The sequence below is a fragment of the Orycteropus afer genome, unplaced genomic scaffold (genome assembly GCF_000298275.1).
Source record: "Orycteropus afer afer isolate SDZICR_OR568_19922 unplaced genomic scaffold, OryAfe1.0 scaffold00064, whole genome shotgun sequence".
NCBI lineage: Eukaryota > Metazoa > Chordata > Mammalia > Tubulidentata > Orycteropodidae > Orycteropus > Orycteropus afer.
The window spans coordinates 5744950-5771505 of record NW_006921651.1 but is presented as its reverse complement, the minus strand read 5'-3'; the positions used below and the strand labels follow the sequence as shown (position 1 = coordinate 5771505).

General features: G+C 52.9%; 1 protein-coding gene across 1 annotated transcript in view; it reads left to right on the top strand.

The window, feature by feature from the left end:
- The window catches only part of TLX1 (T cell leukemia homeobox 1), a 5417-nt gene extending 448 nt beyond the window's left edge, over positions 1-4969 (top strand). Inside the window, exons 2-4 of the mRNA XM_007940027.1 lie at positions 1-156; positions 2319-2520; positions 4747-4969. Coding sequence (XP_007938218.1) covers positions 1-156; positions 2319-2520; positions 4747-4969 — 581 coding nt within the window. The remainder of the gene's footprint in view (positions 157-2318; positions 2521-4746) is intronic.
- Positions 4970-26556: the final 21587 nt, after the last annotated feature.

Genomic DNA, 26556 nt, shown 5'->3' with positions numbered 1-26556 from the left:
GGCCGCTGGCCGGAGCCGTGGCCCACCCCCAGTCTCTGGCCACCGGCTTGCCCACCGTGCCGTCCGTGCCTGCCGTACCGGGTGTCAACAACCTCACCGGCCTCACCTTCCCCTGGATGGAGAGTAACCGCAGATACACAAAGGACAGGTTCACAGGTGAGTGTGGCCAGCGCGCGCCCCGCCGGGCCCAGGCCCGGGCTCTGCGCCACCCCTTCCCCGCTCGATGGCTCCCCCGCAGCCCGCTCTGTGCGCCGGGGCACCTAGCCCCACTCCGGGCGTCCCCAAGTTCAGCCGCCCTTCAGCTTCCTGTGCTCGCGGAATCGCCATGCTCCGCGAGTTCTCCCAGCCTGGGCCCCTCTCTGCCTCTCCCGCGAGACCCCAGCTCCGAGAAGCTCTCCCAGGTCCCCTCTCGGGATCCCAGGGCCCGGGGAGGCAGAGGGTAGGGGGCCTGTGGCTGCGGGACTACCTTCCGCCGCTTTTGGGTCTCGGGAATGTCGCAGAAAAGGGTGCAATGTGAGCAAACTCAGCTTTTGCCATCCGGGCCGCCGTTCTCTGGCCCAGGCGACGAGCACGGCTCCCTCTCCGAGTTTCCGAGTCAGACACAAGGGAAGAACAGGTTCGCCCACCTCCGGCCTCTGTGCACAAACATACTTCGCGCTCTGAGCTCTGGGCCCTTCGCGCGGCCCGATCCAGCTGCCTGCCCGGCAGAGGCTTCGATCCGGGGTATAGCTGCTGAGCCGGCGGGCCCTTCTCCCCGGAAAGCGGGCTGCGTCCTAGGCAGTAGCAGCGCGGGCTGAACTGTCCGGAATGGCCCGTGCTTGGTTGTGCTCTGTCTGGGCTCAGCGTTGTCCCTGGGGTCCAGCTCCGTTCCCTCTGGCATGAATAATGCACTGTCCCAGGCGGCGATCGATCGGTGGCCCGGCCAGGAGGACGGCTCCTGGGACAACTACGCACACCGGCCTCGGCCGGCTGCAGCTCTCGCCTCTGCTGCTTGGATCTACCACTGCTCGCCCTGGCTCCCTCCGCTCCGCTTCCGCTCTCGAGTGGGCCCCTCTTCCCCACCCCTTTCTCTCATTCTTAGCGTTCCCCCATCAGGGACTGCGACCCTCTGTTGTGGGTCCAGGCTTCTAAGCTGAGAAGCAGCCACGAGTTGAGCCTGGATGCTTGCTAGCCTTAGAACCCCGAGACAGGAGGCCCAGGCCTCTGCTGGCCTGAAGTAGTGTTCCCAAGTGGCCGGGTTGCAGGGCCCAAGGGTGGAAGGAGATGGGGTGAAAGTAGCCAGGATGGGAGATGAAGCTTAGAGCTATACCCTGGGCTGGGTGATGCCATGACACCCCAGGTCCTGTTTCTAGTCCAGGCCGCCCAGGTGCGCAGAATGCTCCTGGAGCCTTGGCCCAGACTCTGGAGCTATGACAGAGGGAGAACAGCTGCTGAACTGAGCCTTCAGGAGGGGTCCCCTTTCCCTCCAGGGCCCCAGTGCCTCTCCTCTCACCTCTCCCAGCCCCCCAAAGCCTGGGGAGGCAGTAGCCTGGGCCTAGAGCCCCCCCCCCCCACTCCTTCCACCTAAACCAGACTGGGCTTGAAGGGCTGGACTGAACTCCAGCCTGGAGCCCAGTGTTCCCAGCTCTTTCCCCAGAGGGCCTGCCCAGGGGAGCCACAGCCCACCCCACTCTGCTTGCTTCAGGCCTGAAGAAGTGAAGTGAAAAGCATGTGTGTTGGGGCCAGGGAAGAGCTGGTGCCTTAGTTTGCCCTGTCTCCTGTGGGCCATAGCCTGTGTGCTTGTGTCTGTGTTGGTGGCTGTGTGTGTCCTCCTGTCTGGGTGTATAGATCTAGAAGTTTGTGCCTGTTGTATGTGATGTGTGTGTTGCTGTGTGATGGAGGCTCGGGTCAGGGCGTAGGGTCGGGGGGCTGCGACCCAAGCAGGGTCTCTTAATGTTAGGAAGCTTCTGGGAGACTGGACACCTAGGCCTGCGGGTCTTGTGACCTTTAGCTCTTCTCAGACCTGCCCCGCTGGAGGAGCGCTGAGGCAGCTGCGGCCTTGTCCGCTGTGGGCCCGCAGGAGCCCGGGGCTGGGGAGGCCTCCATGGTGGCGGCAGCTGCCTCGTCCTGGCAGGCGAGAGGGGACCATTCTTCCCGGGCTTGGCACTTAGGGCTGAAGGGAGGCTTGGGCCTCTGCTCTGCGGCCCAGCCGCTGCAGCTCGCTGACTCGCGGGGCGTCGGGCCTGGGACGCCTCCTGACGCTCTGCCGCTTGCCTCTGCCGTCTGTCTGTCTCCCGCTCCAGTGGCCCTCTCACCCTTCACTGTAACACGCCGTATAGGTCACCCCTATCAGAACCGGACGCCCCCCAAGAAGAAGAAGCCGCGCACGTCCTTCACGCGCCTGCAGATCTGCGAACTGGAGAAGCGCTTTCACCGCCAGAAGTACCTGGCCTCGGCGGAGCGCGCCGCCCTGGCTAAGGCGCTCAAAATGACCGACGCGCAAGTCAAAACCTGGTTCCAGAACCGGCGGACGAAATGGAGGTGAGCGCGCGGGCGGCCGCGGGCGGCCGTAGACTCTGGAGGCTTTGGGCTCGGGCCTCTCGGGGACGCACACGCTCCCTCCGCTCGCCGCCTTCCCACTGGGGCCTAGGAGCCACAGCCTCCCGCTAGGCTTGTGGGGAGCGGGAAACGACGGCGGCCGGCCGCCAGCCGGGAGGAGGCTGGGAGCTTCAGCTCCGGCTCTGTCTTCCGGAGACTTCAGGGCTCTCCGGCTCGGACACTCTATCAGTGTAGACGCGGCTGGGCTCTTCGCCGCTTGGGGAAACAGGCAGGCGGGAGCAGCGTCTCTGCAGTCCGGCCTTCCAGCTCCGTGATCTGAGGGGCTTTTTGTTTGCACAAAACTTCCTCTTGCAGGAGACCGGAGGCCGAAGGGCCCGCGCTTAGCTTCTGCGCCCCAGCTGGGGCCCCGGGCGCGCTGTGGCCCTGCTGACGGTCTCCTCCCCAGACACTTGGCCTCACGCAGCCAGCCCCCGCCCTGGAAGGGGAAAATCAATCTGCGCCGGCTGGGCCGGAGTTTCGCGGGTCCCATGAAAGGGGGATCAATTAAGAGCAGATGGGAGTGTGTGAGAGAGAGGCATTTCTGCTGCTCCCGTCGCACCCAGGCTGCACTTACTACATTCTCATTTTATTTTTTTCCGCGACCATCCACCTCGACCGCTCTCGTTTTTGCTGCTTCCCTCTGGACATGCAGCGTCCCCCACACTCCTAAACAGCCTTGTTCTGGGCACACCCGGTGCTTTCTCGGGTTGCACCCTCTCTTCCCCTCCCCCTCCTGCACCCTGCACATCTGGCCCGCACACTCGGTTCCACACTTTGGGGCCTCGGGCCGGCTGGCGAAGCACAGGAGAGTGGCTGAAGTTGGTGGTGCCCGCCGGGCCGGCCTCCGGGCGGGCCGGGAGGAAGGAATTGGAGTTTCCTCTTTTTCTGAATGAAGGAGAGGAATCTGCCCGCCTGTCGGGAGCAAAGGAAGCCACAGCCCCGGGAGTCTGCCCCCCCCAACATTCCTGCCGCTGGAGAAGGGGTGGGGGACGTGGCCTCAGACCTCTGGAAAGCTAGTTAAAGAGGGAGCGAGGGCTCGCGGGTGTGTGTGTGGCGGCCCTGGAGCCAGGCAGGCCAGGGAGGGGAGGGGGGACTTCAGCAAGAGTGAAGTGGGGAGAAGGGCAGGCAAAGAGAAAATGAAACACAATGGGGGGAGAGAGATAGGCACCCCAGGGAGAAAAGGAGGGGGGGAAAGTGGCCTCAAGGAGTCTTATTTATAATAAAGAAAAGCAACGGATGACTAACACAACCGAATTCGTTTCAAAAGAATTCCCTTAATTCTGAGAGAACGAAGGGGGGTGGGGTGAGCGAAAACAACAGATACGGACACAAAGCCTAAAGGAAGAAAAACATTCAGGCGGCTTGAAATGCAGGAAAGCCGGGGAGACAGAGGCAAAAAGACCCAGTGCGAGAAGGCCAAGAAGGCGCGGCCGCTCCGAGAAGCCCTCGCGGGCTTCGCGCGGCTTCATCGATCGCCTACAAATTGCTTCTGGAGGCCCCGGGGACTCCCATTAGGTCTGTCCACCTTAGAGACAGACGTTTGATCTCACTTGACGGGGTGGAGGGGAGGCATTAAATGGAGTAAGTGAGTCATCGCCTCCCAGGACCGCCTGGGAGGAAGCGGCGGCCCAGCGGGAGCCCCTGCAGGGCGCAGAGCGCGGGCCTCGGGCAGGAGGCCGGCGGCCTGGGAGAAGTGCGCAGAAAGCAGGGAGAGGAGAGGTTGGCAGGAGGCTCGCGTGCGCCTGGCCCTCGCCTGTCGGCCCCTCGTGGTGAGGCGGGTGAGGTCCCTCGGGGTGGGGACCGCGCCTAGGCTCCCTGGGGCCCGCGCAGGGTCCGAGGCCGTCTAGGCTGCCGGCTTCCTAGCCCCGGCTGCGCCGTCCAAGGCTGGTGGGGCGTGTGCTCCGGGTGGTCAAGGGCGCCCCAGAGGCTTGGGCCTAGCGGGCTTAACAGCGCTCCCCAGGGGCCTCTCCCTCCGTCCACTTTGGGGGACTTTGCCGCAGTCAGGACTCTCAAGGGCAGGTATGGCGTTAAAGGGGGCCGAGCTGCAGTGAGTTGCGCAGGGGAGCAGGGCCGCTTAGGCTCTCTCTCCCCGAGCAGCCGGACCCTGGGGAGGGAGGGAGCCGCGCCGTGTCCTGGCCGGTAACGGCGCGACGGCTTGTCCCGGTGCAGGCGGCAGACGGCGGAGGAGCGCGAGGCCGAGAGGCAGCAGGCGAACCGCATCCTCCTGCAGCTGCAGCAGGAGGCCTTCCAGAAGAGCCTGGCGCAGCCGCTGCCCGCCGACCCGCTGTGCGTGCACAACTCGTCGCTCTTCGCCCTGCAGAACCTGCAGCCCTGGTCTGACGACTCGACCAAGATCACCAGCGTCACGTCCGTAGCGTCGGCCTGCGAATGAGCCTCCGCGCTCCGTCCCCGCAGGACCCCGAGAGCCCAGCCAGGGGTCGCTGAGGCCCGAGCCAGGAGTCTCCGCTGTCCCTCCCCGCCGTGGACTGCCCGCGGGAGGTACGCCGCGGCCCTCCGCACCGACCCGTGCCCTCGCTCTTCCGTGGAAGAGGAGGCTGAGAAGACAAGGGTGCGCAGGACAGGACATGAGAAGCCCCCCAGAGGCCTGTGCGGTCCTGTGCCCACCGGAGCGGTTCAGAATCCTCAGTTTGCAACTATTTTATTTTCTTCTGATTTTTAACATGGGGCCGAGAAAGCAGAGGGAGTGGGGGAGGAAGAGTTTCTGGGCTCCCCAGGGCTGCCCCAGGGAAACCCTCTATGGAGGTCCCACTCCCATCACACACACAGACACCCGAACGCCCACCTGGAGGTAATGGCACCTTCCCTCCTGGTGTTACCCTAGAGCCACACACAGGAGGACCCATGGTAACACATGTAACACAGGGTCACAGTCTTCACGCCCTTGACTCTCACCACGAGGCACAGGTGAGGGGTCACCCAGGCTCACTCTGGGTAGCATGGTTTCCCTGCTCAAACACAAGGCCGTGGTCACACGGTGGCACATGACCCTCACACACAACAGCCAAACAGCATCACTGCCTTCCAGGCCCCCACCACACAGCCCAGCTGCACCCAGGTACGCACAGACAGGTTCCCACACACCTCACAAACTCAGCCCATTTCTCCAAAGCCTGTTAATAGGGGTGGGGGGATTAAGTTATGCACTTATAAGGTGTTTTCTGTGTAACCATTTTATAAAGTGCTTGTGTAATTTATGTGATAAATAAATAAATAAACCCTCCGGATCCAGAGTCAGGGCTGCCTGCACCTAGTTGAGTCCAGCACCTTGGAGCTACTCCGGTTTGGTGCTGGCTGGTGCTGCTGAGGTAGCCACTGGTATCTGGACTTGGGGGACCTGGGAGAACAGGAGCTGCAGACTCTGGAGAGAAGGAAGGAAGGGAACAGACCAAGAGGCCAGAGTAGAGTGAAGGGAGGAGAGCAAGGTCACTTCTCTCCTGGGAGAGCTAGTGTTTGAGAAGATACAGACGTCCTTGGGTGTGAAAAGTGTGTGTGTGTGTGTGTGTGTGTGTGTGTATTGTGTGTTTGTGATCATGTGAGCAGTCGGGATATTACTGATAGTGAATGTTTGTAATGATGTTTAAGTGTTTTGCAATTATTGTATGCAAATGATTCTGCTTAAATTGCAAATCGAAACTATCATTGCATGGGCTTGTAGTGGTGTGTGTGTAACCTTGTGTAAATCCGATTGTGTCTCTGGATAAATTTGTGATCACTGGTATTTGTGATTGTATATGAGTCAAATATCAGTGTGTGAGAGGACGTATTAGTTTCTCTTTGTAAATCTATTTTTGTGTTAAATGTGTGAATGTGGTTGTGTATCATCTGTAACTGTATCAGTGTCATTGTGTATGTGTGATGTAATTGTAAGATGTGTATTTTAACCGTGTATACATGTGTGATACCTTTGTGGGGAGTGTGGATCACTGTGGGAGACTGTCTCTGTGGAGTATGACTGCATGTGAGTGGGTTTAATTGTGCATTAACGCTGTACACGGTTCTGGGGGTTAAGGTGGTGTGTGCAGCTATGGTGTAACATCTGCTAGGAGTTTTGAGGATCTAGGCCCTGTCACAGCAGGCTGTAGCCTGAGGCACACTGAGTCAGGAATTCAGCCCAGGATCCTGACTGGTCTTCCAGTTCACAGAACTGGCTTGATACCGGTAGGGATCTGGAGACATGAATTCTCCAGCCATAACAGCAGACTCACAACATCTAGTTTCCATCAGACCTACTAGATCAATCTCAGGCATGCAAAACTGAATCGGCTCAGCTTTTCTGGAACGAGTCCTACGGTGTAAGTTTGGGAAACTCACGATTTTGTGTGTGAGTGTGTGGTGTAGTAGGAGGACCTTTCTTTGGAATGGAAGAGTGAGTCCTTGTGGATCAAAACTAGAACAGAGCTGTGGGGCTGGTGTGAGTGCGGAGCCGTCCTCAACTCACTGAGAAGCGTCACTGTGCTTCCTCCCTACCCAGGCTGCCATACAGGTCTTCCTCGCAGGACAAAGAGCGCAGCAACCTCCCACCCTAGGAAGCCACAGGGGAAAGTCAGCCGGTGGGGAGGGAAGGGAGGCAAGCTCATCTACTGCCTCACTTTGGGCCTTCTTGGAGCTGGAATCCGGCAGGAGACAGGAGTTGGGGTCCAAAGGACTTCAGCTGGCCTCCCTGTCCCTTCCTCGAAGACCCAGCGGTGCCATCTGGGCCCTAACAGGGTGTATTGAGCGTCAGGGGAGGGCCCGGCTGCAGCACCGAGTGACGAGCGGGTTGCCGCCGACACTCGCTGCCGTGGCCAGTGCCAGTTCGAGAGAAAGCCGCAAATGGCGGCGCCGGAACCACAGAATTCACCTTCTCTCTGGGCAGGTCTGGTGGCTTGGCTCACTCTGCTCCTACCGGAGCCAGAGGCCTCCATTGCATTTGCGTCTCAAGGCACCACCAGTGCCTCCGGGCTGCACCACCTGGAAGCTGCCAGACCCCAGGGGAGCCAGGGGCTCTTAGCCCCGATACCCTCTCCAGAGGCTGCTGTGTCCCAGGAGGCCTCTGGATGTTTTCAGGCTGTGGACTGTCTAGCCAAGGAGCTGACGGTGGGGGGTGGGGAGGGGTGGCCCCAACACTACGGTCCCAAATCAGCTCCGAGGAGAAGCCCAGGTGCTTCACACCACCGTCTCCCCCAATCTCTGCTTTTGGAAACAAACGGAAAGCAACCGTAGGCACCATAACCCCCAAAAGTGTCTCCAACCTCCCCCGGAACTTCACAAACGGCCCTGGGTTCAAGCTCAACCCAGCAGGCAGAGGCCCGTCACAGGCCTCTTACCCTTGGCCCCTCGATGCTCAGGGCCTGCCCAGCCTGTCGAGGGCTCTGAGAAGCGGGTCCCCGGAGTGCCCAGGCCCCAGCATCAGTCCTGGGCTCGCAGGGCGGCGTCCACCGCCACCTGGATGCCACCTGCCTGCACCCAGCGCTCGGTCAGCGCTCGGTGGGTCGCCGGAGGCCGGGCTCGCGCGCTCTCCAGGAGCCCCGCCGGCCGGCCCAGGAGCTCGGGCGAGGCCTCCTCCCTTGGCGCTGCGGGACCGCTCAGGACTCCCTGCTCTCCGCCTGGAATTCGTTGGGCCCGAATCTCCGTGAGGGGAGCGGCGAATCCCGCGTCCGCCGACCGCGCCTGGGCTGAGAAGGGCCAGGCTGGGGCTCCGGGGAAGTAGGGCGGAGGGTCACGGTCGGGCCAACCTCCCCCAAGTCTGCCCTGAACTCGGGAGATTTCGAAAGCGCGCGACTCCAGGCCTTCCACCTCGCCTGCCGGAAATAATAGATAGGATGCAGATAGTTCAGAACAGAAAACGAACCAAATAACCGAATAAGTGAGTGTGAAGATGCGGGGGGGGGGGGGGAAGAGAAGAGGAATGAACAGACCTGTCTGGGCAAAAAGGCCAGCTTCCTTCCTCGGCTTGAAGGAGCCACACGGACCAAGTTCCCGTGGCGAGTAAGCCCCACGGGAGCGAGAGAGTGAGCGGGCGGCGGCCTGCGGCCCCGAAGGCCGGTAGCGCCTGGCTCCTGGGGCCTTGTTAGGCGGAGGGTCGCACCTGGAGAATCTGGCTTAACCTGTTAACTATAATAGCGGCTTTGTGTCTCCGTATCCGTGCTTGGGGGTGTGTGTGGGCACTGCGCTGTCCTGACACCAGGCTGCGATGATGGGTGTGGGGTTCCTGCGGGCTCGGGACTCCCATGGGCACCCTACACTTGGTGAAGGCAGGTTTCAAGTGTATGAGAGGACTCAGCAGGGACTTTCTGGGGGGGCTGTGCTAGGTTAGAGCAGCTGGGATGCGGCCGCCGTGCTGAGGGATAGCTAGGGGACTGTGGCCCCAAGGCTGCTGGGAGGGCCCCTCAGTTAGATGCTGAAGAGGCTCCCTCCTTACTGCTTTGCTCCTCCCACTCTCCTCACACCCACGTCCACACCATTTTTTCCACTAGAGCAGCACACTAGCCCCCATCTGCTCCCTCGTACTTCTGAGCAGCCCCTCACCCTCCTTGGCACTCCAGGAGTGGCTTTGTCAGTTTGGAGCCTGGAACCCCAAGGCCAGGCTGCTTCCTGGGCAACTGGTAGGAGCTGCAATTGGTTTTCCCGCATGGGTCCAAACGGCTGCCAGGGACGTTCCCAGCCCATCCAAGGAGCTACCTACCCCCATTCAGCCCTGGCAGTATGGTCCAAGGAAGCCCCTGGCACACCCTCCAGCATCCATGCCCCCATTCCTTATCCTGAGGAGTCCCATAGGAACAGGCTGAGAAGGGCTGGAGCCAGATCGGGTTTTCCAAGGAGCTCACAGCAGACTGGAAGATGACGCGTGGTGGACTGGGGGGAGTAGAGGGCCCGCGAGAGGGTTATGGGGACCCATTTTGGATGAGAGCTGTGTATAAACTCACATTTCCCGCTCATAGCTTGCACTGCAGTGTACAACCTCACACACACCCTCCAACTATGCCACAACTGAGTGTATACTATTACACAAGGGAGCTACAGGTGTGCGGTGCCAAGGACGCACACGCAGATTTACGCACACACCCTTCGCTGCAGACGTCCGCAGTTACTCTCACAAGCTCACACCTGTCACCCCTGTGGCCACCCCTCCACCCCTCGGGGGTATCTCTGCCCCCTTTGTCCTCTCTGCCCCCAGCCGGGACGGAGGAGGGTCGACCTCTGAGCGCTGGGGGATTTCCTCGGCCCGCGCTTTAGCTACCAGTCCTGCAGTTAGGGCTGCGGGACCCGCGCCTGAGGTTGGGCTTGGGGATGGCAGGCCGTCCTGGATTCGGGCCAAGGACCCTAGTAAGGCTCAGGAGGTAGGATCCGCCACCTCCCCCGAAGCCTGCGGAAATCTGGCCTCCTTGTGTAAGGAGAAGGATGTGAGGGAGTGGGTAGGAGGGGCTACGCCCCCGCCGCTGGTGTGCCCTAAGGGGAAGCTGTGGTGCTCTTGCCGGTGTCATTCTTATCCCAATAGTCCCAGAACCCCCATTTTTTTGGTTGCTGCGAGAGGAGTCGCAAGACTGAAAAGCAGGAGGTGGCGGCCCTCCAGCAGCCCAGAAGCCCCAGAAGCCCCAGAAGCCAGCGCGGAGCTGCAGCTTAGGCGCCACCACAAACCAGCACAAGTGAGTTCCGGGCGCCCTCTAGGGGCCGCGCGTGGAGAGGCGCCTTGAACCGAGGTGCTGGGAGCTGGGGTTTGAGGGACTCTGGGTGCTTAGCGGGAGGTCTGGTGGCGTAGTGCCTAAGACATTTGACTGCTAACCAGAAGGCTGGCGGTTCAAACCCACAAGCCACTCCTCGGAAGGAAGGCTGGGCAATGTACTTCCGTAGTGACACTGCCTCGGAAACCCAACGAGGTCACTGAGTCGGATCCGACTCGATGGCAATGAGTTTGGTTTTGGTCTTTGGGAGTTTAGGGGCGGCTCCCACCTGCCTGGGTGGGTAATAATAGATAATATTAATAAGCAGCATTTGTTGAGCACTTGCTGTGCGTTGCACACTGAGAAAGGCTTTAAAACTAATTCATTCCTAAAACTACCTTATCAGGTAGGTAGTATTTTTATCTTTTATAGACAAGGAAAATTGAATATTGGAGTAATTCACTTCTTTGTTTAGGGGTTCGTGGCTGGGAAGAAATGGTGGCTGATTACAACCCTAGAGGTAGGATCTTTGGGAGGAATGGCTAAGTGTAGGTGTGGGGTGGATTTGGGGAGGACTGAAGGTGAGGCCCTCACCAGCCTCCCTATAAGCTGTCTCTGGGTAGCAGCTCTGCAGAGGAAACTCTTAGCTTAGAAGTGGGCTGGGTGTCTGCCCTCGAAACCAAAACACAAACCAGTTGCCATCAAGTGGATTCCAACTCATGGCCACTCCATGTGTGTCACAGTAAAACTGCTCCATAGGGTTTTCAAGGCTGGGACATTTCAGATGTAGATGGCCAGGGCCTTCTTTCAAGATGCCTGTGGGTGAAGTCTTACTGCCACCTTTCAGTTAGCAGTCGACCGCTTAGCTGTTTAAGCTACTCAGGGACTCCATTTTCACTCTGGGGCTCTGAAAAAGCCACCTGCAATCCATGTCAGTCCACTGGGCCCTTCTGTTCCCCACTCAGCCTCTGAACCCCACTCAGAAGCACTGCCAGGCTTTTGAGGTCACCTCTCCCTCCCCCACCTCTGCCACTTGTCCACCTTCTGGGCCTTCGCAGCTGGCTTGCCTCCTTGCAGAAGCCCTCTGGGATTGGAAGGGCGTTCTGTGCACTTTCACTGTTTCCCACCCACTAGCAGGGAGGAGGGTTCAAACAAGCAGAAAGTTTAAAACGGAAGTGAGTGGATCACACTCAACTAGACAAAAGAATGGAAAGCTGGGGGAGAAAATCTTTCCTATTCCATCCACTCTGTGCAAACAGTGCACCTGGGGAGGCTGTTTGGGGGAAGATGGGGGAGGGCATCGAGGTGGGTAGGTGGTGTGGCTTGAAGGCAGGGTCAGGTCAGGGGGTGAGCAGAGGTTTTATGGTGACTTTTTAGAATGGGAAAAGAGAGGGTGGCCTTCTCTCCCCTCCTCCAAGGTGCTAAAGGGGGCTTAAGAGAGTTGTCCGGAAAGACTCTTTCATACACAACATAATGTATCCATTTATACACAAATAGCCCTTGCTGGTGTCTCACGCTTTAAAGCAAGCAAGAATCGCTTGGGAATCTTGTTCAAATGCAGATTCTAATCAGCAGGTCTGGGGTGGGGTGTTTAGAACAAGCTTCTGGTGCTGCTGACGCAGCTTCCAGGAGAATCGAGGTCTTAGAGTGCCACTGTGTCTGAGATCTAATCCTGGGTCACAGACGTGGGCAGCAAGTCTGGCCAGCAGGCTTGTTTCATTTGCCCAAAAGAGTTTTTTTTTTTTTTTCTATATCTAAAGAAATTAATACTATAGCCACAATTAATACCCCTTCTGGTATAATGCTTTGAAATGTCCACTCCAGCATACCACAGGCCTCACCACGCCCCGTTGTCCTTTGTCCCACTCCTTCGTCTGTTACCTACAGAGCCCCTGTGATTCCAGCTCCTGCTCCTCTGCACTTGCCCCCCTCCCCTGTTCCTCCCAGGCAGCTGCTGAGGTGGTTTTGGACACTGGCCTGGGTTTTGAGCCTGGTCTCCCCTCTTTCTAACCTAGGGCAAGTTACTTAAATTTTAGGGACCAAAGTTTATTTGCCCATATTATCGGGTCAACCCACTCCAGGATTATGAAGGGACTAACAAGATAATGCAGAAAAAAGCACTTGTTTCTTCCAAGGCAATCCAGGAATGGTGCAGAGTGCCCCAGGGTGCAGGTGACCTGGTTTTTCCGTGCATAGTCTGGGTGGGGCAGGGGGGTGGAGCCTACAAACTGCAGGTTCCTCCCTCCCCTTCTAGCTTTATTCCCAAATCCTCAGCTTCTCTGAGGAAGTTGAGTTGATGCTCTCTTGCTGGGAGCTTTCAAATCGCTTCAAAGGGAGTCTGTTGTGTCCTTAGGTGTCCCCCTTCCCACCCCTCCTCAGAGCACAGGGCAGATTACCGAGCCCTGCACTCACAGGCGCCTAACTGTCCCTGGGACTGGTGGTGGGTGGGAGCTGGTGTAAACCCAACAGAGATGGGTGGAGACCCGAGGAAGCAGGCCATGGTAGAGATCCGCCTAGACCAATAGGGCCCCTGGCGCTTGGTGGGGGTGTGGCTGCTGCATGCACACACACACACACACACACACACACATCCACACACCTCTGTGCGGACAGCTGCACGATGCCCCTTCTCCTTCAGACCAACCCATGCATCACACAGGGGGACCACAGTGTCACACAGCCACACATTTACCCCTTCGTTCCCTTGAGAACCCTTGGTTACCCATCTGTTGCTTGTCCCCAACACTCACACACCACATTTACCTCCAGCCCAGGGAAGCACAAGTCGTATTTACCCACCAGTCTCCAGGTGACCAAAGGGCCACACCTAACTGCAGACTCCGAGGCCAGTTGCCAAGACAGGTTCATGGGAACATGTGTCTGGTGATTCCCTCCCTCCTCTCACATCTTCGCTTGCTGTCAAGGGAAAACCAGCTCACACTCGTCCACACACCTGCTCATGAGACCGCCACGCCCTCACACGTGGGGCCCTCATACCCATTTATCTGACTGGTGGGTTCACACCCACAGCTTTCTCTTCTGTGCTGTCTCAGGGAAGTCGCTGTGGGCGCTTTCTGGTCAGCGAGGGGCTGCACTGCATGGTCACTGCCCAGTCCTCACATACTGTCGTCACGGGAGTGAGGACTGAGATGTCAGTCCTCGGTGATCACCATTTGATCACAGCCAGCCTAGGCCCAGCGGCAGGGTGACTTCTCTCAGCCCAGCGGACAGGAAGTGGCAGAGGGTGGTGGGGTTCGTCTTGGAGGAGGAGCTCGGTGAAGAAGCAGACTGTCAGAAGGCCCAGGGTCTTTGTTTGCACAAACCGAGCAGACTCTCTCCTCAAGCCCAGTTAGAAGGAGGTGGCGCAATAATCCTGGAGCCTTCCACCTGGGACCAGAGTCCGCTATCTCCTCTATGAAGGCCGGCTAGCTCCTTGCTTGTCACCGGGTGTCACAGGACGCCAGTGAGCTGGGCGCCTCCTGCAAACGGATGTCGGCTCAGAGGTGCCCCTGGAGTTGGAGAAGAGCTCCTGCCCCCCGACCTGGTAGCTCAGGCCTAACCGTGCCGATGCCTCCGCGGAGCCCACCAGAGAGCTCGATGATAAGCGAGCCACCCAGAAGTGCCCCACTCCCCCCTTCTCCCCAGAGTGTCAGGGCAGACAGCAGGGGACTTTCGAGGGGGATGCCATGTTGGAAGTCTCTAGAAATGAGAAAAGGGTGAGAAATGGGCTCATGCATGGAAGCCCAATGCCACTGGGATCCTGGAAGCGGAATGGAAACCGGTTCTCGCAGGAAAAGGACATCTTGCACCGCCCCCCAAGTTTGGTCTTCTGAGATGTGGACGGGCGGACAGCCGGCAAGGACGTGCATCTGGATCTGCCAGCTTAGGGCCAAGCAGTCCTCACACTTGAGCCTCCATCCGGCTCGGACTCGGGGCCAGGACTCCGCGGGCGAAGCTGGAAACCCGGTCCCGGCCGTTGGGCTCTAACCACACAGTCTCCTCTGAGGCTGGCGAATTCGGTCGCCCTGGCTCTGAGTTTCCTCCCAGTGGGCCTGGGAGTGCGGGCAGGCGGGCAGTCTCGCCACCCTGCGCTGCTCCGCGGATGGGGGGACGGCCCAGCTGCGGCCTCCTTGTCCTGGCCAGAGACCGTCTTGCATTTTATTACCAGGCGCCCAGGCGCAGGTCCGAGAGGCTCGGGCCTCGGCGACGTCTGCCGTGGGCTCGCCTGCGGACTTCATCCCTTCCTGGGATCCAAGAGCCGGCTGCGGCGGCGGCAGGCAGGGAAGTGCGCGGGGCCCCAGCCTTTCCTGGCCGCGTCCGGGCTCTGCTGCCTCCAGAGGCCTTGGAGACCGACTCGGGCTCTGAGAGCACGGAACAGAGCGCCTGGCCCTTTCTAGCTCGACCTGGGACCTCCGGGCCGCGGGTTCGCTCCTTGGGGCTGCAGGGCAGAGGCTCAGGAACAGTACCAGGCCAACCCTGATCCTGCGCGGCGCCGCGACCAGATTGGGATCCACCCCGCGGCAGAACTGTAAGCATTCGGTAATCCATGGAAGGCGCAGGGTCCCTTGTGTCGGGATTCACCCCGGGTTGGAAGGCAAGAACCTGAAAGCGCACCCTCTTCCGTGGCCCTTGGATGCAGCTAAGGGCCACTCTTGGCTTCCTACTCTCCAGTGCCACCCGTGTCTCATGAGGCTCCAGGCGGACCCAGGGAGGTCATTACTCCATTACAAAAAGCTGACTGTCCCAGGGGCCACACTAGAATCACCCAGGCTTAGCTCCCTTCCCTCCCCCGTGGAGTTCTCTCCCACCTTGGCCCAGTCCAGCTGTATCCCGGAGGGTGGGCACCTGGGCAAGAGTCCAGGTGCTGCTACTTTTTATTGAGGAGAAAGTTCCCTTTGTCCCCATGTCCCTGGAAAGCACCCTTGTGCATTAACTGTAAGGTCATCTCCATGAATTCTTCTGCCTTCTTTTCACCTTCCTGGGAACAGTCAGGAATCTGGGGAAAGAAAAGCTAATTCAGCCTGACTGCTCCTCTCCAGAGTGCAGAACCTTCTCTACATCTCTGCTTTTTTGGTCCTTGGAAGTAGGAGTGGGGGTGGTGGTGTTGTTATGTGCCATGTGGAGTCGGACCGACCTGACTCATAGCGACCCCTCCTTGGGTTTCTGAGGCAGTATCACTATGGAAGTAGATTGCCCAGCCTTCCTTCCGAGGAGTGGCTGGTGGGTTTGAACCACCAGCCTTCTGGTTAGCAGTCAGGTGCCTTAGGCACTACGCTACCAGAGCTCCTAGGAGTAGGGGTAGGGATATCAATTCTTGGGCACAGGCCTGGCAACTGTCCATAGCCATCCTAGTTCTCCTAGCAAGCAGGTCAGAGCCTGTGGCCAAAGCCCATAAGAAGAACCTATAGGACACAGTATCCCTCTCCAACCAACATAGGGACAGATGCCCTGCTCCCCTACATAAGGTTTAGAGAATACTTAACCCTAGAGAATTTCTGCCTTCTTTGAGTTCTTGATTTTCTCCACGTCCATCACTATGTAAGTCTGAGTTCAGATAACTTAAGGAGAAAAAACAACTTACAACAGAAATATTAAGTCGTTTACAGGATCAACAAGAAGACTGAGGTATTAAGGAAAATTAGTTTCAGGAAACACAGCCCAGGTCACGCCACAGGAAAGCCTGGTTGGGGCACTGCTTGCTGGCACCTCTTGTCACTAGACTCTTGGCATCAACATTGCTATGAGTAATTTCTCAATTCTCCCTGTATCCTTACATCACTCCCTCAAGATTCAAAGCTCATGTGGGATCATTTGATTGGCTAAGACTGGAACACATGTTCAGAGACGGGGAGAGAATAAACATAGCTTCTTAGGCTTCTATACCAAAAGGTAGAGTCCCTCCATCAATACTTACCCTGATGAGTAAAGTCTTCTCAAACAAAAAGAGTGCTATATGCTAGGTTAAAAAAAAAAAGAAAAAGTAAAATTATAAATGCCCACTACAGTCCACCCCTTTGGCTACCCAACATCCACTTATGCCTTTCTTCTTAAATTTACAGGTCTCTTCCCCACAAAATGCTCCCACCTAACATTAAGCTACTACCACTCACACAACAGAAAATGTATTCAGCTTGCTTCAAAGGGAGACAATCAAAAATCTCACATCTCTGAGTCCAGGATCTTTGTTTTACTCTTCCTGTAGTTTTGTTGGAATCCTGTCTTAATATTCTGTAACTTGTGGACTAGACTAAATTCTAAAGTTAATCATCATCACACATAATGATACAATAACGGGAATAAGAACTGGAAGAAAATCCAAATTTAAAGTATTTTCTTGAATATATAACTGTGGCACAGTGATTAAGTGTTTAACTACTAACCCAAAGGTGAGGAGTTTGAACCCACCCAGCAGCTCTGCAGAAAAAGGACCTGGTGACCTGCTCCTGAAATGATTACAGCCTAGAAAACTATAGAAGGCAGCTCTACTCTATCACATGGGGTCACCAAGAGTTGAAACTGACTCAATGACAACCAACAATAGCAATAACGTATTATACGTGTATAATCTATAAAAACAAGAATAAACACATTGTTGCAAAAATGGCAAGGAGGCCACATGTTCTGACCTCCTGTAATGCCACGAGAGGAAGACAGGATTACCAACAGTAACCCAAGGCCTATTACTGCAAGGCCAGACATGCTGCCTCCCTCCAGTCCTTTCACCAACCGTTCCTCCCAAAGCACCCACCACCTCTCTCCTGGGTTCGATAATTCGCTGCAGTGGCCACACAGAACTCACAGATTATGAGGTTTATTAGGGAAGCACCAGGCTACAATTTGAGTTCAAGAAAAATGCTCAGTCTCTCTCTCAGCCCACCATCCCTCAGCCAACAGTCTCTCACAGTCTCTTTGCCAGCAGTGCTGGTCCCTCGGTGTCTCACTCAGCGATGCGTGTCTCTTGCGCCTCTTTCCCAGCAGCACGTGTCTCTTTCCGGGGTGTGTGTCTCTTTCAGCAGCACGTCTTCCTCAACCAGCAGTCCCAGCCAGTTCTGCTTCCAGGAGGCCTCCTTTTGAGCCCGGTGGGGTGGTCAAACTAGCCAATCATAGCATCAGAACTCTAAGCACCTGAGAGAGAGTGGGCACCTCCCAGAACATTGTTTTGTGCCACTCCCAACAGAAATACTCCAGGTGGGTGACTTTAGCAATCAGGGTCTCCTCAGTTGCTAATAGCAATTCCCACCCTGGAGTTTGCAAAGACTTATGGGTAGAAAAGCCACACTAAGTAATTTACTACACTGCAATTGTCTTAAGGTATATAATTCTAACATGACAACAGGACAGGAGATAAAAGCCACTATCTTTCTTTCTGCAACATGAGGCTCTGTTTTGTTTTTTATGACATCCTTCCTCATTTTTTATGACATCGCTCCTCATTTTTTCCACAGTTTTTTCCTCCCTTCATCTAGCATCTGTGTTGGTGCAGTTTCTTTAGCCAGTGGAGAACCAAGCCTTCATTCTTAAGGGATCTGAGCATTTGGTCGTCCTGCCTGTAAACGACTATAGTGGTCTTCCATTAACTTTTGCCACTGGAGATAACAGTGCTAGAAGGCACCCACAGGGAGTTTCTTGCTTCAGTGAATACTTCTTTTGCCCCATTATGCACAGGAAAAATTCTATTTGGCCTTGACATTCAAAATGAATCACCCTGGCCAATCCCATAATCTCTCTTTAACCTGTTCACCCATTAGCATGAGCAACCAAAAGCAGGTAGCAATTTCTGCCTCCAATTCAGCAAAAACGCTGTTACTTCCCCTGGTGGGAATTTTCTTCCCTAGAGGACTGCTAACCAGAAGGCTGGAGGTTCAAACCCACCAGCCACTCCTCAGAAGGAAGATGGGGCAATCTACTTCTGTAGTGATACTGCCTCAGAAAACCCAAGGAGGGGTCGCTATGAGTTGGGTCTGACTCGACGGCACATAACAACAGCAACAACAACAACAACAACAACAGAGGACTCTAAGCCTAATCCAGCAGAAACAAGTGAGGGGATTATTGGATACTTGTGGGAAGTGCCACCCCCTATTACAAGACCCATATAGTTGGACTCAAGAGAAACAGCATCCATATTAATCACTGGCTCACAGAACATATGTCATCCTGAAGTACTGCAGCACACCACCCTGAAATACCAACTAAGCTGCTCTAACAAACAGACCAAAAATGCAATGACTCAAACAAGATAGAAGTTTGCTTTTCTCTTATATTCAGGGCAGAGAGCTGGCTCTGCTCTACGAAGACGTCTGGAGACGAAGGCTAACGAGAAATTCTGCCATCCTCAACAGATGCCTCCCAAAGTTGTATCAGTCCTCGCCAGCAGGAATGAAAGTGTACAACAATTCCAAGGCAAGCTGTGTAAAAAGATGATTTGAAAATTGTACGTATCAATTTCACTCACATCCCATTGAGGAGAAGTAGCTACAAAGGAGGTTGGGAAATGTAGTCCTTAGCTGGACAACGATATGCTCAGAAGAAGGAGAGAATGGGTTTGAGGGGACAAGCAGTAATCCCTGCTACACCATTCCATTGATCTACAAAAGTCAGGTGCTTCAGGGTGATCGGTGAATCTCATGAACATTAGCCCTTTGCTTTACTTTTAAAACCACAGAATGAGTTCTTGGCTAGAAGCAATGTTAGGTGGGGGAACCAATTATAAGGCACAACGCAAGTCCATGGATGATAGTATTGGCAGAAGCACACCCCAGAGAAAGTATATCTAAGCCTACGACCAGATATCTCACTGGTCCCCTTACGGTTATAGTCTGATAGGGGACGTTGGGCTGATTTTTGCTACTGGAAAACTGGACAGTTTGCAGTGATAGTTACTAGGTTAGGCTTGGTGAGATGTTGAGTCCATTCATAGCTTTTATCCCAGCTTTGATCCCACTTGTTTGAGCAAACCCTGATGTGCCTGAAGAAGGAGACTGAGATTCAAAGTGGGTTATCTTGTCTACCTAATTATTAATAAGTTCTTCTGTAGTGGATATTTTGGTCATCATTGTTGTAAAACACAAATCATTTTATGCTCTTCATCCATTCCCATTTTTTTTTTTTTTTTTGCCATGGAGTCAATTCTGGCTCATAGTGATCCTTCTGTGTCAGATATCAGAGTAGAACTGTGCTCCATAGAGTTTTCTTTAAAAAAAAATTTATTTTACATTTGTTGTTGTTGAGAACATTCACCAATTCAACAATTTTTACCTGTACAATTCAGTGACATTATTTACATTCTTCAAGTTGTACTCACTCTCAGGTGTTGACCTGACGCCTGCACAGTCTTAAGAGTGAGTGCTTCCTTAAGAGTGAGGCCCCTAGAAGAGAAAGGCAATATACAGTAAGGGGGAGGTCAGCAAAAAAAATGATCAAGAAAGTCGAAGAAACAGGGAGGAGCACAAGAGTTAAAAGCAACAAAGTAATAAAATAGTAATCAAAATAATCTATGAGTGGACACATAGATAGACACTCAAGCTGAACAGTGGTGGGAAGGTGAATGGGACTACACCCATAAATATATGTAGGTTTGACAGAGGATATCTCTACCTATGCATTTATATACCCTGCAAATATATCCATGAGTATAGTAGAGCATATAGGGGGAAAAGTTATGAAAACTTCTTAGCCATAACCACACACCTTGAGGGAGTGAGTCACTGGGCATAGGAGCACAGGACCAAGGTCTCAGAGGGCACTAAGGTCAATTGGCATAATATACTCCACAAAGACAATGTTGTACATCCTACTTTGGTGAGTAGTGACTGGGGTCTTAAAAACCAGTGAGCAGCCATTTAAGGTGCAACTATTAATCTCTCCCCATCTGGAGCAAAGAAGAGTGAAGAAAATCAAAGACACAAGGAAACAATTATTCCAAAGGACTAATGGACCATGTGAACCCCAGCATCTATGACCCTGAGACCAGAAGAACCAAATGCTGACTGACTACCACTGCTGACCACTCTGGAAGGGATCACAACAGGGGATCCCAGATAGAATGGGAGAAAAATGTGGCACAAAACTAAAAATTATAAAAAAGACCAGGCTTACTGGTTGATGAAACTGATGAATCCCCTGAGGTTTTGGCCATTAGACATCCTTCAGGCTGGGAACTGGACTCAACCTCTGTGGCTCAATTTTCAGCAAGTAATAGACAGACCTAGAAGGTGAGCAGTGATACCAGGAGGGTGTGCATCCATTAGAACAATTAACCATATGAGATCAAGAGGGCAGCATTTACCCAAGGATAGAGCTTGGAAGGCTGAAGGGGATGGAAAGGAAGGACAAAGGGAAATGGTTAAGTGCGGGAAGGAAGTGGGATGAGGGCTGTTGCATTGTGGGAATTGTCATGAATGTCACAAAACAGAATGTGTGTGGATGTTGAATGGAAAACCAATTTGCTTTGTAAACTTTCACCCAAATTACAATAAAAAATTAAAAAGAGGGAAAGAAGGTCCATTTGAGATTTTTGTAAAATAAAGTCAACTGAATTGGAATATTCTATTATTGCAGCAGAAAGCAGAGCAACAGATTCAAGTGGGATCTGTCTGGACAAGGGCATTAGCTCATTGGGGGCAGATGGAGAGGAAACGGACCACATGGTAGAAACAAAGACTTCCCATGCTGTCCTGGGTGCAGGGCAAAGTGGTACCGGTCTTTCCCCTAAATTTGTTAACAGATTCATGGAGGTAAAGAACAGACATTTGGGAAGACAGAAAGAGCACACTGCAGACAAGACACAAGGATAAGGTTAACCTAGGTAGAACTATGTGCAACCACTCACTTTCCCATGATGTTATCAGTAAGTTTGGATTATCCAAGGTTTAAGATTACTACTCCTTTCTATCAAAGTCAACGACTGGCTTGCTCTACCCAACACTGCACCTTACCCTCACAGGTTATTTCTTTTTTCACTTCATAAAGAAAACCCAGACAATTGAGGTGAATTTCCTCAGTCTCCCTCAAACCTCCGTCATTCTCCACAAACACCTGTATTCTATTTCTAATGGCGATAATGATGATAACTGCCAGTTAATATGTTGCCACACACAAACCGCACAGTACGACAAACTGGCAAATGAGCGGTGGACTTCCAGCTATTCCAGCCTACCCGAAAAAATGTAATAAAGGAGGGAGGCACCTAGAGGGCAAAATTCAAGGAGGCATCGCTCTCAGAGTTGTGCAAGTGCAAGGCCAGCACCTAAGAGTGAGTGCCTTCTTAAATGTGCACCTTACATAGCTTGCTTACTGCACCCTAGACTTGGCCCTGGTGAGTGGTCCACACAGAACACTTATGCCTCAGGAAGTATCTGATTCCACTTCCACTTGATAGAGGCTGCAGGGTACAGCTATGACTAGGTGAATCAAATAGTACTCAGCTCACAATAAGAAGCTTGGTTAACCTTAGTATTTCATGTACACCTAGTGATTTATAGCCAGGCCCCCTTCTTTAGGTAACTATTTTCCTTTAAGGGGGAAAAAATCCCTTGGTTTTGTACTAGGCCCTGAAAGGTGTTTCTGCTGCGATTCTTCACATGGGACATGCACGGGCTCCATGCAGCATCCTGATGAATCAATTATTAATTTCACAGATTTTCTTCCAGCCACTTTCCAGACACTCACATGCAGACATGTGCATATATAGGTATATTCTTAACACAGAATACAAAGGGATTACACCACACACTGTCATGTGACTTGTTCATCTGATGATCTATCTTGCACATCTTTTCATGTCTGTAAAAATGAAAGTCTGTCGGTGGTCCCTGTCTACCTTTTGCATCCAGCCTCTACTAAATTACATGCCATATGCTAAGTGCACTGTGCTCTCTCTTACCTCCATGGCCTTGTATAACCCATTTCCTCTGTCTGGAATACCTTCTCTTTTTTGTGGCCATAAACTCTTACCCTCTGTGAAGCCCTCTCTGCCCTTTGGGCTTTCTTCCCAGCTCCCCTGAGGGAATAGTCTTTTCTTACAACATGACCAAAGTAGGTGAGACGAAGTCTGGCCATTCTTGCTTCCAAGGAGCATTCTGATTGTTTAACATATGGCAATAAACTTCTTGTTTAGCTCAAGTGGTCCCTGTTGTCTGCAATCAATCCCTAACTTATACAGGAGATAGCTCCTCTGCCACCTCTATCGCTCAATCACGGGAGGGTTTCAAAAGTGCACTGGCTTCTCACTGCTGCTCTGGATTAGGGAGAGCCCTTCTCTCTCCTGGTGGGAGGAGGCCTGGAAGACCTCGGTTTGGGCTTTCTCTGTTCAGCCACCTCCTCTGCTCTCGTGCCCTGTTTCATCTTCACTGCTGCCATGTTCGGGGCTGTGGACACCTGGCCATTGGGAACTCCTTGACTGAGGAATGCTCCATCTTTGGAGGCGCAGGGCCATCTAGGGGAGCTGTGAAGGGAATAGTTCTGCTAAGTTCTGAGTGTCGGTGTACAAAACCAAACATATGGTAGTTGGAACTCATGCCGACTTCAATCAACAGACCTATTCAAATCCTAACTACTGCATAGCAGTTTTCTGACCATGGGTAAGTTACTTACCTTTCTGTGCCTCAGTTTCCTCATCAGTGAAATGGTAATAATAATAATAATAATATGATGGAATAATAACAAATGTATAATGATAATAAGTAGTGCAAAGTTGTTGTGGTAACGGAGATGGTGTGTTAACTTGGCTGGATTGTAATTTTGAGTGGCTTGGCAGCTGGATGTAATTGTTTCCCGTGATGAGATTGGATATTGTGTAATCACCTCCGTGGTGAAATCTGCTGTGAGAAGGATCAGCTGAAGGAGAGTTGCCTTTGGGGTGTGGTCTGCTTCCAGTATATATAGAAAGCATCTTGCATTTGGTTCAGTCTTCATCTCCAGCTCCTGGACTTGAAACAGTGGTCTGCTGTGTTGCCTGTCAATCTTGGGATTGTTGTCTTTGCAGTCTCGGAGCCAATAATCTGCCATTTTACCTGCCAGTCTTGGGTTCATCAGCCTCAGCAACCAGCAGCTGCCTGAATCAGGAGACGCCGCCAACTGGCTCCAGTGGGCCCGGAAGGCAGAACTGAAGTCCAAGGTTGAAGGACCTCCATCTAGCCCCTAGAGCCAGCACTCTGAACTTGGCCTTCTAACCTCCTAAACCATAAGATAAGAAATTTCTGTTTGTTGAAGCCATCCACTTGTGGTATTTAGAGAATTAAGACAGTTGTAAAAATTGGCAACACATGTAGAAAAGCTCTTAGCTTTTCACTACTAAGGTAGCTACAGACTTAGAGTGGTCTGGTGAGGGAGTTTCTGAAGATTTCCCCAGGTTTATGTTCCTAGGTTGGAGTTAGAGGATTTTTGAGCCATATAATTAATTATCCCCTCCCCACTCTTTCCACACACTCATATTTTCCTTGTCCGATTTTTAAGTACACTGGTCATCTAACTAACAAATACTTGAATGCTTTCCATGTGTGAGGTATTGTGTTGACTACCAAGGATATACTCCCAATTGATAAAATTAAGCTTTTGACCATTTATCAGCTACCATATTACATGGGGATACTGGGAGAAATTTTTTGGGTATGAAGGGTATGAGGAGCTGTGGTAGCGTAGTGCCTAAGGCACTTGACTGCTAACCAGAAGGCTGGTGGTTCAAACCCACCAGCCACTCCTCAGAAGGAAGGTTGGGCAATCTACTTCCATAGTGATACAGCCTCAGAAACCCAAGGAGGGGTCACTATGAGTCAGGTCCGACTCAACGGCACATAATAACAACAACATGAAGGGTATGTTGGGATGGTCTAATTTAAAACACAGATTATGTGGCCCAAATGAAACTCACTTGGAGCGCCCTGGGAAGGTCCCTTAAAGAGATTGGCAATCATCTTCCAGAGTGACCCAAACTGACTTACAACAGGTCTGTGTGATCACCAATGGGACATATCATGTCTTGCCCGCTGAGGTGCAGTGGACAGAGAAAACAGCAGTAGCTCCCCAAACAAAAGTTGTGAGGGAAGATGCTATATTTTGCAGATGGTAATTTGCTATCTAGCACTTTTTCTTGGGCAATTCTATGTATCAAGTTCTAAGGTGAGTGGAGCCACAATAAGGATTCTCCAAAGTGACTGGGAAAGGCCAACTAGTGAGGAATAAGAATGGTCTCAATGTGGAGCTCTCCCAGGAAGTAGGAGGCAAAAGCAGAAAATACAAAGACCTTCCACCAGAGCCAACAGGGAGAAAAAGCCTTTCCCCTGGAGGAAAATGTCCCCTGAATCTTGTGAGAAAATAAATTTGTTTGCTGAAGCCAAAAAAAAAAAAAAAACAAACCCTTGGTCTCAGGCTTCCAGAAAGGAACTCTGTTGTATCAAATATCTATTGCAGTGTAACAAATTGCTCCCAAATTTAGCAACTCACGACAGTAAACATTTATTCCCTCACAATTTCTGTGGGTCAGGAATTTGGGAATTCCTGGCTGGGTGACTCGTGGAAGCAACCAGGGTGTCAGCTGGGGCTTCTGTCTCATCTGAAGGCTTCACTGGAGAAGGATCTAATTCCAAGCTCATTGTCATAGTAGCTGACAGGATTCAGTTTCTTATGAGCTATTAGACTGAGGGCCTCATTTTCCCACTGGCAGTTGGCCGGTAGCCTCCTTCAATGCCTTTCCACATGGACCTCTTCACAGAGAATCTTACAACATGGCAGCTGGCTTCATCAGAGCAAGTAAGTGAAAGCAGGAAAGAGCGAAGTCGGTCTTTTTGTAACCTAACCCTTGGAAGTAACATCCCATCACTTTTGCCGTAGTCTATTTATTGGAAGTAATTCTGTAGATACAGCCCACACTCAAGGGGAGGGCATTACATGAGAGGCATGAATGCCAGGGATCACTGGAGACCATCTCAGAAACAACATAACACTGCCCTCATTTACAAGAGTCCCTAGTACCAGGGCTAACACTTCTACTCCCCATTCTCATTCCCTCCTACTCTCCTGGGATCCTGGTTTGGATGCTCATCTGTTTGGACATTCATTCATTCAGGGGACAAGGAGGTGAACAGTAATTGATCCCCCCTCCTCGAAGAAGTGTGTGCATTTGGGGATGCAGTGAGTGGATCATGGAGAGACCTGGCCATTTCTCTCTCTGGAGACCTGAAGCTGAAACTGGTCTGAGAATTGCCCCTCTCCAAGCTCCTGAATGGGTATTGGGACTCTTGATGACCACACGTTCCTTTCTACTGTATTATACCCTTCCCAAGCCCTTCTCCTGTGTGTGGCAGTTTTCTGCCCTATTTGTTAGTCTCCATTTAGGTAGTCCTCTCGAAGGCCCAGATGATAGGTTCAGGTGCAGCCTGGCAGAGCGCCCTCTTGTGGACTTCCATGGAGGCAATGTGGAAAGGCCCAGGATTGCTCTGCCCAGTCAAGCAGGGGGTCTTCTGGTGCAGAGGAAGACAGACTCAAGACTTCTCCTCTTCCTCATGTCCTAAAGTCAGAGGTGAAGAGTCCTCCCAAACCCTGCTCCCAGTCCTAGAAAGTAGAAGCTCAGTTCTGCAGGTGTTCTGTGCCCTGGGCTTTAGGATGTAAAATAAAGAGGAAAGATGGAGGCAGAGAAATGGGAATCCAGAGACAAAAAATAAAGTGAAGGAAGGGTCAGAAATGGGTCTGCCAAAATAGGCAGAGACCATGCCTCAAGGGAAATTACAAAGATTGTCCTTTCGTTATTCTCCAAGTTCACAGCCTCTGTGAGTTCCCAGACACACCCCTCTCTGCCACTGGGACAGTGATAGATGCTGAAACCAGCACTAAGGCAAGCAGAAAGCCAGTCAAGCTGGACAGGGCCTAGCCCTTAAAGAGAACCAGCACTGCAGCCACTCTCTAGATGGGAATGCCTCTTCTAATGGACTTCTCATGACCTGGTGTGGACTTGTATATCTGAGTACCCCCAGGACAGGCAGGGCCTCCAGGGCCCAGCCTGACTCTGATTCTTCTCTAGCTGACAACTGGTCTGTGGATTGATCAGTTGACAATTGTGGTGAACAACAATGGCCATACCATATTCATCCATCTGTTCCATGAACTGAGGCTCCTGAGTTTTGGGTCTCTATCTTCTGAAACCAAAGTCCTTCTAAGGTTATCCTGGATCTTCACTTGGGAGAGGGATTTGGTCTAGGGATATATGCACACGTGTGAAACAACATGTGTACAGATACATTAATTGGAGTATTATTTATAATCTCAAAATATTGGAAACAACTTATATGTCCATCAGTAGGGGATTAGAACAATAAATTATAGC